The sequence below is a fragment of the Talpa occidentalis genome, unplaced genomic scaffold (assembly GCF_014898055.3).
Source record: "Talpa occidentalis isolate TD23 unplaced genomic scaffold, MPIMG_talOcc4v2.1 talOcc4.10, whole genome shotgun sequence".
NCBI classification, from domain to species: Eukaryota; Metazoa; Chordata; class Mammalia; order Eulipotyphla; family Talpidae; genus Talpa; species Talpa occidentalis.
This window is the reverse complement of record NW_023600993.1, coordinates 61,286,527-61,301,956: the sequence shown is the minus strand read 5'-3', so window position 1 is coordinate 61,301,956 and position 15,430 is coordinate 61,286,527. Positions and strand designations below refer to the sequence as shown.

The following is a 15,430-nucleotide window of genomic DNA, read 5'->3' as shown; positions in this document are numbered from 1 at the left end:
AAAATTCTTACAGACACCCCATATAATCTAAGGTGTACTTTTATTATAAAAGACCTACTTTTTTATTATAAAAGGCCTACTTTTTTATTATGGAAGATCTACTCTGAACTACACTATATGTTAGCTTATTTCTTGTGTTTTATGTCATCGTTTTTCAACCTCCAGTTATTTATAAGGTTCAAATTGCATAAAGATAATCTTTATTATCCAGAAAGGTCCAGAAAGGTCTTTAATCGTACCCAAGAACAACAGTTAATTAGAGACCAAGCTGGGACAACTAAGAACTGGGCCTGTGGGTTGTTCACAGCCCTGATCTCTGGCTGGGGTTGGAGCAGCCAGAGGTGTGCACAAGTCATGTGTTACATCTTTCAATGATCTTTTCCTTTAAGACAATCCCATCTGCCAGAGACAATGGAAACCCCAACATATTGTTGGGAATAATCCTGGCAGTATTCTTTCAGTCCTGCTTCCACACAATCTCCCTTGGAATCAAACTCACTTGATTGAAAAGCAGGCAGCATGTCTGTATTCACAGCAGGAAGCCTCATCTTCCCAGGAACAAGGCCACTATAATTTTCAAGGTCTCAGAGAGCACATGAGCTTAGTGACGGTCAAGGGGCCCAAGTACTAAGGGACACCAAGTCCCTCAAAGCCATACTCACAGCTGCCAGTTGTCAGCCTATGATTGATGGACATCTGAGTCAAGTCTCCTTTGAGCTGGACAAACAGGGCTGCAAAAATGGTCTCTTAATTGGGTCTGAAAGCTCTCATGGAAAAAAAAATCAGTTTCTCACTGTGTGGGGGGTGACACTTGAAAACACAGAAGGTAAAAGGACAATTCTGCTCACAGCATCAGTCTTGCCATGTTTCCTTCTGCCTTTTAGCAGGCTCACCATGGTAACTTTTGTCCGCACAATAAAGTAAAGGTGTCATTATTGCTCTCAGCTCAGGAACCCACACATCCAACCAATCCCAGTCACAGATACACTTCCAAAAGGTCGTAAAATCCTCTAGTCTTCATGGTCCACTCAGTCAAACTGCAGGTTGCCTTAAGACAAGCTTGCACAAAGTTCTGGATGCTTCAAAGACAATTTCTTTCATTTTTTTTTTTTAATCACTTTTTGCTCCCTTAAAGTAGGGGAGTTTTTTTCATAGCTTCTGGCTAGATTCCAAAGGAAAACCCATACTTAACTGGCATGGTGATTCAAAGCCTTTCATTAGAATGTGAATCAGAGGATAATGAACATTTTGGGGGTGATGTGAGCACCAATGCCTCAAGACAGTGGGTACATTTTGAAAGGGGGTTGCAATCCAATGTTGAGTGTTAGATGAGAAGGAGGACTCTCGCCATCAAGAGCATCTTTTCAGAAGCTTTTCCTGTTCCATTTCCAGTGAGAAGTGAATGAGGCCATGGGTAGATTCATAACTCACAAAATTTGAGGGCACATAGAGAGGAAGGCCCATATTTGCTGACTGGAACTTGGATCCATGAAATGGCTGACTTAACCCTGCTAGTCATGTCCCCTAACCATATGTAAAATCTTTATTAATGAAAATAAAATTTGATGAAAATGTAAAACTCACTTTAAGGCTGAATTAAGAAGATAGTATATATGTATATTTGAATTGATGCAATAGAGCTACAGAACATGCAAGGTGGTGCTGTCCTGTCAATGAGGGCCTGGAGCTCATGGCACACCAGTAAGCAATGGGCTAAGATCCAACTCATGGTGGCAACTGAAGGTGATCACAGGTGTGTCCACTGAGATAACACTGCAGCTGGACCACATAGCAATGGAGGCAACAGCCCTGGGAGGTGGCGCCAGATGATCTAAAGTGGTGGACAGCTCTCAAAGGTGACCCCAACACAGAGTGCCCGTCAGCTGTCATCAGTGCTGGACAACACTGGCCAGTAGTGCCAGTCATCTCCAGTCATCAGCAGGTGGTGTCAGAGCTACTAGTGCTAACAGGTCTTTGTGAGTTGTTGGCCTACACCAACAACAAACAGCTCTTGGAGATACCAGACCAAGGCTTATGGTGCTCCTTTCAGGTGATGTCAGGGAAGGACTGGAGGCAGATGTAGCAGGTAGGTCTTTATAAAAATCTTCAGCCGCTCTTCTTTCTACAGAGTACTGCTGCTGATACTTTTTGTTTCTTTGGAGGCCAAGAACAAATTCTTAAGCTGGTTCCTGCCCTGCCTTATATCCTCTTTCAGTGTCCCCCAGCCTGCAAGCCTGATTGGACTGTTTTCAATCCTAAGTGACCGATGGGACCATTTTGCATCAGTCAGCTCATTCTTATTTTTTGATCTGAATAATTAACTAATGAGCTGGGCTTGAACCTGATTGGTCCATTCTATGATCTGGTATCAAATATAAAAAGGAAAACTTGGTGGCAGCACAAACCCAACCCGCCCTGACCTTAGGGCAGGCTCATAGACTGGTGGGTCTGAGAAGCCACAGACAGAGCCAGCCTCAGTGGGGCTGGAGGCACTCTGCACCTGGTGCTGGTGCTGGGGGTGTGGGTGGGAGGGTAGTGACTGCAGCAGCAACTTGGGTGGGCTCTACTGGGATCCTGTCATGTTGACCCAGGACTCTCTGGGTCTCTCTACTGCCTGCAGCTCCAGGGAGCCATAGCACTGGAGCTGGCCCACTGGAGCTTTATGCTTCTCCTAGAGCCCTGAACCAGGGGCTGCAGGGTGAGCTGTTACCTCCTTTGCAAGAGCTTGCTCCAGCATAAGACAACCTTGCCACAGCAGCCCCAGGGGGGAACCACAACAAGGGAACCACTGCCACCTGATATTACTGTTGGCCTCTGCCAGCAGCCTGCGCCCCAGTGGAACCACTGGTGGTGAGTGGTTAAACGCCCATTGCCTGCCACCGGCCTGCACACAGCATGCTTCTGGGGACAAGCGCTGGAACCTTGGCAGGGGAGGGGCAGCTCTTTTGCTCAAACCCAGTTATCACCAGGCCAACCTTCAAACTTCCATGTAGCTGTCCCCCAGCTTCCTGCTACAGGGAGGCCTAGGATCCCTTAGGGACTAGTTTGCAGCAGGGGAGGGGCTGCCCACAAGCAGCACGCTGTGGGGGTAGGCAGGAAATCCCATCTCCTACTGCCACTTTCAGAGCAGTGCTCTCTGGCTGCCATCTGTACACACTTGGGCAGCAGGGCGAGAAACCACCACTGCCACTCAGCCTCCTGGCAACACCACAGATGACGGGACCCATGGCAAAGCCAGTCAAGCCCAGTGGCTTGTGCCACCAAGCCCCAGTTTCAATGGCTGCTGAATCATTTGCCCACTCCCAAAGTCAGAAAAATGAGTTTTGCACCATCCTTTACTATTTTGCCAAAATACATTTTTCACACTAGTTGTATTAATTTGCTGGTGTAGCAAAATACTGCAGAGTTGAGGGACTTACAAAACAGAAATTTATTTTCTCAGTTCTGGAGGCTGAAAGTACAAGATCAAGATATGGGCAATATTGATTTCCACTGAGTACTCTCTCCTCAGCTTGTAGACTGTCACTCTCTCCCTATGTCCTCACATGGCCTTCCTCTGTGTGCGTGTACATACCTGTGTCTATATTTCCTTTTCTTATAAGTTTATGTGTCAGATTGCATTAGGGCCTACTCTTGTAAGCTTACTTTAATTTGGTGATCTCTTTAAAGTTCTTATCTCCAAAGTGGTCACATTCTAAGGTAGTGGGGGTGAGGACTTTACTGTGTGAGTTTGGGGAATCTGTAATATTAGCGATAGAGGGAGATCCTTCAAGGCAATTTCTGAGTCTCAAGAAAAATGCACCACATTTTAGAAGCAAATAAAGTTTTTTCTATCTGAGGACATACAGACCTGAACTTGGCTACTTGTTCCCTGGGTAGACATGGTGTAACACCACCTAAGGAATGGGAAATGCCTGCTAAAAGGGTAGCACTATGAACTTGGTACACGCTAACACTTTGTTATGTAAAATTAATCAAGAAATGTTGAAATTCTAATAAGAGCTAAAGTGGCATCACAGGTGTTCAGATGTTTTCTGTGCAACATAGAATGGACTTTGCAGTTTCAAATCCATCTTTAAAAAAAAATGGACACACAGTCAGTTTAGACACTGATTACTTTGCAGCATTTGAATCTCATTTCAAACTTTTCTTTGATTTAGGGAAGTGCCAGTGAAGCCACCCTGATGGCCCTGCTGGCAGCTCGAACCAAAGTGACGCGCCACCTGCAGACCATGTCCCCAGGACTGACACAAGCTGCCATAATGGAGAAGCTGGTGGCCTATGCATCAGACCAAGTGAGTGAGCTATCTGTGGGTCTGGGCTAAAGTCCCACCAAACCTCAAGATCTAAATGCTTTATTTTATGTCAAATCAAATCAAAACAAAGTTGTGCTGAATCATGTCAAATGCAAGGACATTTGCTCAGGTATCACTGAGATAGAGAGCTATATTAAGAGAAGATGTGGGTTCTTGGGGAAATTTAGGTGAAGTTGAAAGGAAAATAGATGTGTTGGGAGACCACCAGGATGGGTTCTGTGGCTATGCCCCTGTACTGGCTTACACTGAAATCCTCTGGCACCTTAAGAGTTATATTGTGGGATGTCAGACTAGGGGTCAGTCACCTGGGCTCAAGTCTCAGATCTCCTATTTTAAGTATTGTGATCTCAGTCAAATCACATTAATTCTTTCTTTCATACTCACTGGGGGAAAAGCCCCTTCCCCTGAATGTTGCTGCTTAGCCAGGTAGTGGCAGGACATAGGTAAAGGGCATGAAGGTGCTTTGTAGGGTTTAAGGAGTCTGCATATGAGGAGCACTGATTATGAATTCATTGGCCAGTCCACTTAAGAAAACTTTAACAAAAACTGTCAGAATTGGGCCTCCCCTGGTGGCGCAGGCAGTTGAGTGCGGCACTGTGAAGCTGTCCGCAGTGTCTACAACACCGGTTTGATCCCAGCCTCTGGTGAGGGTCCCACATGGCGCAGCAGACCTCTCCTGTTACGCCCGCTGCTCCCCGCAGCAGTGTATTTCATCAGTCTGCCTGTTCTGTTCCCTGCTTTTTCTCTGGTGAATTCTCTCACCCTCCCGTGCATCTGTCCTGTACCCCAGTTCTTATATAAATAAACAAACAAACAAATAAATAAATAAATCTTAAAAAAAAAACTGTCAGAATTGTGTGAGAAGGAAAGAGAATTGAGCAGCATAAGGGAAGTAATTCCATGAGGGCGGAAAGCAATCACAAACTATACTACACTCAAAATATATGAATTTTGCAAAGAATAGCTGACTTAACATTTCTAATATATTTAACTTTTTTTAAGATTTATTTATTTATGCATACAAGAACTGGGATACAGGCGAGAGGAACGGGGGGTGAGTGGATTCACTGGAGACAGAGTGGGGAACAGAGCAGGCAGAGTGACTGAAATACACGCTGAGGGGCATAGCCGGTGAGTCAGGAGAGGTCTGCTGCGCCATGTGGGTAGCTCCCTGGCCAGCCAGGGACTGAACTCATGCTGCAGAGGCTGTAGGTAGCTTCATAGTGCTGTGCTTAACCCCTTATTCCACCAGGGAGGCCCAACATATTTAACTGTAATGAATTTCTTAAGCCAGACATTTCAACTGTGACAATTTTGTTCTAGTTCATAAATATATACAGCCAATAAATATAATACCCATATTTCAGTGCTTAATCAGAAAGATATGTCTGCTGTTGCCTAACTCTATGTGTTACATGCATTCACATTCACATGAAGAAAATTATTTGTGTTCACATTGCCTTTATTTTCTAGAAGAACATGAAGAAACTTTTTTAAATGCACCCATGCGCTCAATAAATACATGTTGAGAATAAGTTGCTGTGAATACTAAGGCATAGCCTTTCCCAAAGGGGTTTCTGTGAGGGAATGTAGCCATGCAGAAAATGATTTGTGTTGTTTTCTCAGTGCACCGTGGATGGTGCACTAGTACCCTTCTAGGTACACAGGAGTTAGGTGACTTCATTACATTTAGTGATGGGTATGGGTTCTAGAGTATAATTCCCCTGTGTCTCCATAGTCAGATTCTGGGGTGCAGAGCTGGATGCATAGTGGTAGATATTGACTGCTTATTGAGGAGATGCTCTTGAAGGACCCCTGCCAGAGTTAGTGGAGCAGAACAGGACAGGAGAAGAGAAATCAAAGCTGTGGTCTCTGGGAAAGTAGACAGCTGCAGCTAGGAGGGGCTACCTGGTGCATGAAGCCCACCTTGAGACTGGCGCTAGCCTTTCCTATACCTGCAAAGGTGTCTTGTGGGGGAGGCAGAACAGCTCTGGAAGAAGAGAGCAGCTCTCCTGAGAAGGGAGTAACCAGGTGCTGTGACCAGCCAGCATCCACTGCATCTTGGGGTGGACGCAACAAGAAGACCAGGGAAGGACACCAATAGTCTCTACTTCGGGGTCAGGGTGCATGCAGGCGGTCATCTCTCATGGACCACCTAAAACTGGTGGTTTTCGTGGTGCTCTATTGTCACTGCTCCCCGGGACTCCTATCCAATCATACCTAGTCATTCTCCTTTAGACTCCTCACCTCCAGCTGTTCCATGCTGAGTCAGATCTACATTTTAGACCACATTAACCCATGAAATATAGGCCAGAGTGTTAGTTACATAAATAACCAAACATTTTAACCCTATCATTTCCCTTCTCATCTGAAGTTAGAAGACAGCGCACACAGATCATGGAAAGAACAACTTTCTAGAGTTGTCATAAGTTTCGCAGGTGATTTTAGAACCTCAAATGAAAAGAGTGAAGATAGTGAGTTATTAAGTGCCTTCTATGCCAGGCACCATACTTGGGTGCTATGGCATTATTAATCATTTTCACAACTCTGTTCCGAAGTAGGCATTTGCTATTTTTTCATTGTTCACATGAAACCACAGGGGTTCACTGCCAGGGTCATAGGAAAGGTTTGGAGCAAGCAGTCTGCCTAGGCCCACAGGCCTCCATGCCTGCAGTTCCTGCTGGGCCCTCCTGGCCTCAAAGTAGACCATTAGGACAAGGGCCAGACCCCAGGCTAAGATAAAGCAATAGACGGTGATGGTCGAGACTGAAGGACAGAGGGTGGCACTTCAAGGAGTTGACTCCCTGAAAGAGGACAGATCTGCTACCCAATGATGGTGCCATGTTGTTGGCTTCTTTCTTTCAGACAGAATTTTCTGAGCGCCTATTTACTGAGCTTGAAGCAATGGGAGTATCTCTCCGAACAACTGTGTGGAACAGCCATGCCAATCTAACTTTGCTCGTTCTTTCCAGGCACACTCCTCAGTGGAAAGAGCTGGATTAATTGGTGGAGTGAAACTAAAAGCCATTCCTTCAGATGGCAACTTTGCCTTGCGTGCATCTGCCTTGCAAGAGGCCCTGGAGAGAGATAAGGCAGCAGGCCTGATTCCTTTCTTTGTAAGTTCCACAGCCTTCCCTGCAGGAGACACTGGGAAATATTTGTGCTTTGCTGGCTGGTTAGGGTCTGGGTACCCCAACCACTTTCAGGTATCCTGTGGTTTGAAGGCCAGGTGGTACTGATGTGTCAGCCTGGTTCTCTCTCAGGAATATTGGAGGAAGGCTTTCTTTATTTTTTTTTCTGCTGGTGTTAATCTCAGAAAGAAAAAGCAGATAACTCTGCTTGGGAGACTCTGCTAAACCTTTATGTCTTGTTTCTGGTTCCCATTAAAAGTGACATGGTTCAGTGTTACTTGGGCAGCATTCTGTGCCATATGCTCTGTCATAAAGAGACATGAAAGAGTTAAAAATACAAAATCCTCAGTGGATACTAAGGTGAGCCCTTTGTGAGAGATGTGCTGTGCACATGCAGCGACATATCTAAATAGCCAAATAGCACTTGTGTGCAGGTAAGCATTTTCCAGTGTGGAAGAAATAGTTGCAACTAGAGCCTGGGAATTGTCATTCTGATGTGGCCATGGATGCTTGGTACAGATACATCATGTGTGATGGCAATTGAAATATGTTCATGACCCCAGTTCCCTGTTCACATAACTGCATGTTGGACTTACCTGGAGAGCTTGCAAAAAATACTGATGCCTGAGCCCTGGTCTGTGAATTTTACCAGAATCTCACGGGAAAGAGCCAGGCATTGGATGCTTCCCAGAAATTTTAAGACTCCCATATGTGTTGAGGATTGAGAACACTGCAGGGTCTGGGGACTCCCTTGTCAGAATAATTTTGGCTTTATCAATTCTAGGGGTCCTATTTTAGTTGCAACCTCTACTTTTTTATAGAAGAATTGTGTATAATGGTATATATACACAATGGAATACTATTGAGCAATCAAAAAGATAAACCCATGCCATTTGCAGCAACATGGATGGAGCTAGACGGGATCATGCTTGGTGAAATATGCCAGAAGGAAAAAGAAAAATATTGAATGGTTTCACTTATAGGAGGAATATAGGGGAACCAAATACAGGATCAAGAAAAAATAGCAATAATAATAGTGAAAAAACAACAAAATCAAAAGACAACCATAAATGAGACATTTTGCAAGTGGGGGGGCAAGGGATCAAAACAGGGGAGAGAAGAGCACAAGGGGTGAAGTTTCACAGGTGAATTGATGGTGGGGATTTTATGGGGATTACACAATGATGATAAATATGGTCTGTGTGTCTGTTCTTGTTCCAATACCATGCAGTTTTGATTATTATGGCTTTGTAGTATAGTTTGAAATCTGGGAGAGTGATGCCTCCATTCCCTCCATTCCCTCCATTCCCATATGAATTTCATCAATATGTGTTCTATTTCTTTGAAAAATGACATTGAAATTTTTATTGGAATAGCATCGAATCTGTAGATTACTTTTGGGAAGATGGCCATTTTGATAATGTTAATTCTTCCAATCCATAAGCAAGTGATGTCTTTCCATTTCTTTGTGTCTTCTTCTATATCTCTTGTCAAATTTTATTTTATTTTATTTTAATTTTTTAAATGTTTATTTATTTTTATACAAGAACTGGGGTATAGGCCAGTTGTGTGGGAGGGTAGAGAGGATTCACCAGAGACAGAGCGGGGAAAGAACTGGCAGGCTGAAGAAATACACTGCTGAGGGGAGCAGTGGGCAAGAAAGGAGAGGTCTGCTTCACCATGTGGGACCCTTGCCGGCCAGCCAGGATCGAACCTGTGCTTCAGAGGCTGCAGACAGCATCACAGGTTGTAGTGCTCAACCGCCTACATCACCAGGAAGTTCCTCTTTTGTCAAATATGAAAAGATGGTGGTAAATTTTATTTTTCCCTAGACAGAATATGATAAACAGGAAGTCACAATTTCTACAAGTTAGGGAATTCTTTCAAATATACTGAGATTATATGCAGAAATATTTTATTAACTGTATATTTTTTATTTATATATTTATCATCACTGGGTTAATTGGAGGAAGAAAGGGGTCATGTTTCAGGAAGTTGGGAAGCCTCTAGAAACTAGAAAGGCAAAGAACTTCTCATCTGAGCCTCCAAGGTGTTGACCTTATTTTTAGCCCAGGAAGACTCCTGACCTACCAAACTTTCAGCTTTTCACAATTGAGAAAGATATCGGCTATGAGTTTGTTGTATATGGCCTTTATTATGCTAAGATATGTTCCCTCTATTCCAGAAATTTTGAGGGCCTTCATCATAAATGAATGTTGAACTTTGTCGAATGCTAATCATATCAGCATCTATTGATATGGTGATATGATTTTTATTTTTCTTTATGTTGATGTGTTGGATTACATTAATTGGTTTTTGGGTGTAGAACCATCCTTGTGTCCCTGGGATAAATTCCACTTTGTCATGGTGAATTATCTTTTTGATGCATTGTTGGATTCTGTTGGCTAGAATTTTATTGAGGATTTTTAAAATATATTTTTATATATTTTTTACATTATTGTTCATTTTTAAACATTTTCTTCCCCCCCTTCAGGTGCAGTCTCCATAGAATTTCCTTCACCAATACACCCTTGCACAGTTACCACAGTTCCCTGTGCCCCTCCCTCCCTCCCTCTGCACATTCTCCCTCCTCTTCCCCTGCAGGATGTCTCTGATTTATAACTGTTTGTTTTTGTTTTGTTGTGCTGTGTTTTGTATTGTTATTATTTTTTTCCTTGATGTCTTATTTGGTTCTGCTATATTCCTCCTTTAAATGAAACCATCTGATATTTTTCTTTTTCCTTCCGACTTATACACTGAGCATAATTCCTTCTAGCACCATCCATGTTGCTGTGAATGGCATAAGATTATCTTTTTTGATTGCTGAATAGTATTCCACTGTGTATATATACCACATCTTCTTGATTCAGTTGTCTATTTTTGTGTCAGTGTTCATTAGAGATTGGCCTGTAGTTTTCATTTTTTGTGATGTCCTTGTTCAGTTTTGGTATTAGTGTAATGTTGGTTTTATAAAACATATTTGGAAGTATTCCATCCTCAAGTTTTTGAAAAAGTTTGTGTAGGACAGGTACTAGTTCATTTCTGAATGTTTGGTAGAATTCATTTGTGAAGCCATCTGGTCCTGGGCTTTTGTTTTGAAGGAGGGTTTTGATTACTGTTTCAATTTCAATGCTTGTAATTGGTCTGTTTAGATGTTCTATTTCTTCTTTATCTAGCTTTGGATGATCATATTGTTATAGGAATTAGTTCATCTCTTCTAGATTGTTGAACTTGTTTACTTGTAACTGTTCATAGTAATCTCTGATTTTTCTTTTGATTTCTGCTGTGTCTGCTGTAATTTCTCCTCTTTCATTTATGATCCTATTTATTTGTACTTTCTCCTGTTTTTTCTTCATGAACCTGGCTAGAGGTTTGTCTATTTTGTTCATTTTTTTCAAGAACCAACTTTTGGTTTCATTGATCTTTTGGATTGTTTTTTTTTTTTTAACTTATGTTTCATTTAATTCTGCTTTGATTTGTATACTGAGCTTTTGGTTTTTTTGTTGTTCTTTCGCCAGTTCTTTTTTTTTTTTTAAAGATTTATTTATTTTTATTTCTACAAGCACTGGATCCAGTCAAAAGCGTGGGAGGGTGAGAAAATTCACCAGAGCCAGAGTGGGGAACAGAACATGCAGACCAACGAAATACACTGCTGAGAGGAGCAGCGGGTGTGGCAGGAGAGGTCTGTCGCACCATGTGGAAACCTCGCCAGCGGCTGGGGATCAAACCAGTGTTGCTGAGGCTGCCAGCAGCTTCACAGCCCAGCGCTCAACCACTGCGCCACCAGGGGAGGCCCTCTTTTTTTTTTTTAAAGATTTATTTATGCATATAAGAACTAGGATACAGGCCAGAGGTACAGGGAGTGAGAGGATTCAGCAGATACAGCGTGGGGAACAGAATAGGCAGATTAACTGAAATACACTGCTGAGGGAAGTAGCAGGTGAGTCAAGAGAGGTCTGCTGCACCATGTGGGTAGGTCCCTGGCTGGGGATCAAACTCATGCTGCAGTGACTGTGCATAGTTTCATAGGTTGTGACTTAACCCCTTGTGCCATCAGGAAGGCCCTTGAATAGTTTCTTGTTTCTTGATGTGAGCTTGTATTGCTATATGTTTTCCTCTTACAACTGTTTTTGCTGTATCCCATACATTCTGGAGAGTTGTCCTCATTATCATTCATCTCAAGATATTTTTTAATTTCTTCTTTGATATCCTCATCGAACCAATGGTCTTCCAGTAGTGTGGGTTTCAATCTTGATGCCTTTGTGGTCAAAGAAGATAGTTGGTATGAGTTTGATCTTAGTATATCTGTTGATGTTTGTTTTGTGTCCTAGTATATGATCCATCCTGGAGAATGATGCATGTGCACGAGAAAAATATGTCCTCAGATTTTTTGGGTGCAGTGTCCTGTAGATGTCTGTTAAGCCCATGAGGTCTAGGTCCTTATTTAGCGCTCTAGTGTACTTATTTTTTGTCTCATTGATCTGTCCGTTGGTGAGAGTGGTGTGTTGAAGTCTCCTACTACATACGTATTTTTTCTAATGTCTGTTTTTAGAGATGATACTAATTGTCTGATATATTTTGGTGTGCCTTCATTTGGTGAGTATATGTTGATGAATGTTATGTCTTCCTGATGTATTGTCCCCTCAATCATAATGTAATGACCATCTTTGTTTCTTTTTACTTTTTTTAGTTTAAAGGCTATTTTATCTGACATAAGTATAGCTGTCCTGCCTTCTTTTTTGGTCCATTTGCTTGTAGAATTGTTTTCCTACCTTTTACTTTCAATCTAAGTTTATTTTTTGTAGTTAAATGTGTTTCCTGTAGACAGCAGAAGGTTGGGTTCTGCTTTTTAATCCAGCCTGCTACTCTTTCTTTTTATTGATGAGTTTAGTCCATTTACATTGAGTTAATATTGATACACTAGCATCGGTATTAGCCATTTTGTTTGCCTTTTTGTCAATCTATTCCTTACCTTATTCTGTTCTTTTTTTTTTTTTTTTTTAAAGATTTATTTATTTATTTATTTATACAAGCACTGGGTACAGTCAAAAGCGCAGGAAGGTGAGAGAATTCACCAGAGCCAGAGCGGGGAGCAGAGCAGGCAGAAGGACCAAAGTACACTGCTGAGGGGAGCAGCAGGCAGCAGGAGAGGTCTGCGCACCATGTGGGACCCTCCTCTGGTGGCCGGGGAACAGCCGGGGATCGAACCGGCGCTGCAGAGGCTGCAGGCAGCTTCACAACCCAGCGCTCAACCACTGCGCCACCGGGGAGGCCCCCTTACCTTATTCTGTTCTTCCTATTCATTCCTTTGTTGGTTTTGACTTTAGGGTTTCTTGTAATATATTTTGGAGTTGGGGTTTAGTAGTAATGAATTTCTGGAGATTTTGTTTATCTCAGAAGGTTTTTCTTTTTCCTTCATAGAAAGAGGAGGGCTTTGTGGGGTAGAGTATTCTTGGTTGGAATTTGTTGACTTGGAATTTATTAAATATGTCACTCCATCCTCTTCTTGCCTGTAGTATGTCTTCAGAGAAGTCTGATATCAGCCTAGTTGATTTTCCTTTATAGTTTATCTGTTTGTTTGCCCTCATTAGTTTCATTATTTTTTTCCTTGTCTTGGACCTTTGGGAACTTTACTATTATGTGTCTTGCCATAGTTTTCCTTTTGTTGTGGTTATTTGGTGTTCTTCTACCTTCCTGTATGTCTCTTTTCATTTCCATCTTCATGCTTGGACAGTTCTCTTCAATTATCTCCTTGAATAGCTTCTCAGTTCCTTTCTCTCCTCACCTTCTGGGATTCCTACGACTCTTATATTTCCTTTCCACATGGTGTCAGATAGTTCTCGAAGTGCTTCTTTATTCTTTTTTATTTGTATTTCTCTTTCCTTTTCTTTTTTGGTTCTTTTTATGTCTGTATCTTCAAGAGTACTGATCCATTCCTCCATTTCTTCCATTCTATTTTCATGGCTTTTCCCTGAATTATTGTGTTCCTCTCCTAATCTCTGGATATCCTCCAGTTTCTTCACTTTCTTCCTCAGTTTATTGATTATATCCTTATCTCTCTCTGCGTTTTCTCTTAACTCTTTCATTGTTTTCATGATGGCCTTTTTGAATGCTTTGTCTATTAGGCGGAGATATTCTTCCATGTCCATGTTATTGGTTTCTGGAGGTTGACTTTTTTCTGTGGTGTATTGTTCCCAGAAGGGCCTGCTTGATCATTTGTAATGTTCTTTTTTCCCATTGTTTGCCTTCAGCTTTACTCTCTTCGTAGTGCCCTGTACTGCTGGTGCTGGTGGGCATGACTTCTGATTTCTCTTGCTCAGGAGTGGATGTGTCTGCCTAGGTTCTGAGCTGCCATGGCTCAGATGTCTGGACACTCCTCTATTATTGTAGGTGTTGTTCTGAGCAGTGCTTTGCAGTAGGAGCCCCTGCTTTTCCAGCCCCCAGTTTGTAGGATGAGATCCAATGTCTCTGCCTGTGGTAGTTGATAGTCTGTTGTGGATTATTGTGCCTCCAGACCCATGCTGAGGTCAAGTCCGGTGGGAGGTGTCTGCAGTCTGGGTGGGATGTATTTCTATGTTGAACTGCTAGGTCCTTCTAGGTATCTCAGAAGAATACCAGGATCAAAAGAGAATAAGAGAAAAAAAGGAATGAGGAGAAAGAAGAGGATGATAGGGAAATGTAGAAGGGACAAAGGTGAGAGAAGAAGGAAGGGGCCTGATATGGGGATGAGGAAAGGGGAGGGGGAGGAAGTGGGGATGTAGCAGAAGGAGAAGAGAAAATGGTGATGGTGATGTTGAAAGGGAGAAAGAAGAACGATAGAAGAATCAGAAAACAGAAATAATAGAGAGGGAAATATAACAGACAGCAAACTGACCACTAAATAAACAAACACACAAACAGATGGGCGGAGAATTGCCCTCAGGGCTCTGACATTTTCCAGTAAATTAGATGTTGCTGTTTTAATCTGGTACACAGGGGACTACCGTGGGGCTGAGTTGGGTGGTCTTCCCAGGGAGGGTAGATATATATAGGAAGAGAAAGACAACAAGCTCGGATGGGCCCAAAATAGCTGCAGCTGTGGTGTGGGAGCATGGACACAACTTCTGGGCCCATGAGGTAGTTGGGTGGGTGTTGGGGCTACTGCAGCCTCCCTCCTCTAAGGGCTTGGGGTACCAAGAGGCCCCCAATGTAGTGATGAGCCCTGATAGGCTCCTGCTGATCCTTCCCACATAAGTACAAATGACCAGTTAAAAGTTTTCTGGTCTCCAAGAGGGGGAAGGGAGGTGCAGCATTAAAGAGGCCCTCTCCTGGAGCTGTATATCTGTGGGGAGGCCTGCTTGCCCACCTTTTGTTGACTGGATCCCTTTGATGTTTCAGGATTCTCCTGGTTTCTTGTCTTCAAACTTTTCCTCCTTTACTTCTAGATGTTGTGACGGCTTTGTGGATGGGGAGCAGGGTTCTGATGATTTTCTCTCTTTCCTTTCCATCTTTCTAAATTCCCTAGGCAGTCTGAGTGTGTCACAGGTGTTGCCAAGTCTGTCTAATGCATCTGGGTCCTGCCAGGAACTCCCATAGAACCATTTTTGCTTCTAGCAACATTTTTTTTTCAAATGATGAAAGGTTTGACCAATTTTATGAATATCTTGAAAGGAAATTTCCTTAAGTTTGCCACTAGGCATCCAATTCTATGTTCTTTAATGAACAAGGAAGGTAGACTATTTCTACTTTGACTATTTCTACTTTGACTACTATTACTGTAACTGGAGTCTTACTCGTATCGGTCCTCTTCTGGAGCTCCTTTTGATCTTCTTCTGGCAGCTAATGTGATTTATATTTATATGCTCAAGTGAAGGGAACAAGTGAGGAGAGAAACAAGAATTGAAAAGAAGATTATACTGTTTTGAGAGGAATAAAACTTAAGTTTTATCTTTCTTCAGGAAGATGACATACCAAAGAATAAACTTATAGGATTTTGCTTTGAAT

General features: G+C 42.6%; 1 protein-coding gene across 1 annotated transcript in view; it reads left to right on the top strand.

Annotated features, from left to right (window-relative positions):
• The window catches only part of DDC (dopa decarboxylase), a 112,022-nt gene that overhangs the window by 47,429 nt on the left and 49,163 nt on the right, over positions 1-15,430 (top strand). The window contains 2 exon segments of the mRNA XM_054695867.1: positions 4,161-4,295; positions 7,289-7,432. Coding sequence (XP_054551842.1) covers positions 4,161-4,295; positions 7,289-7,432 — 279 coding nt within the window.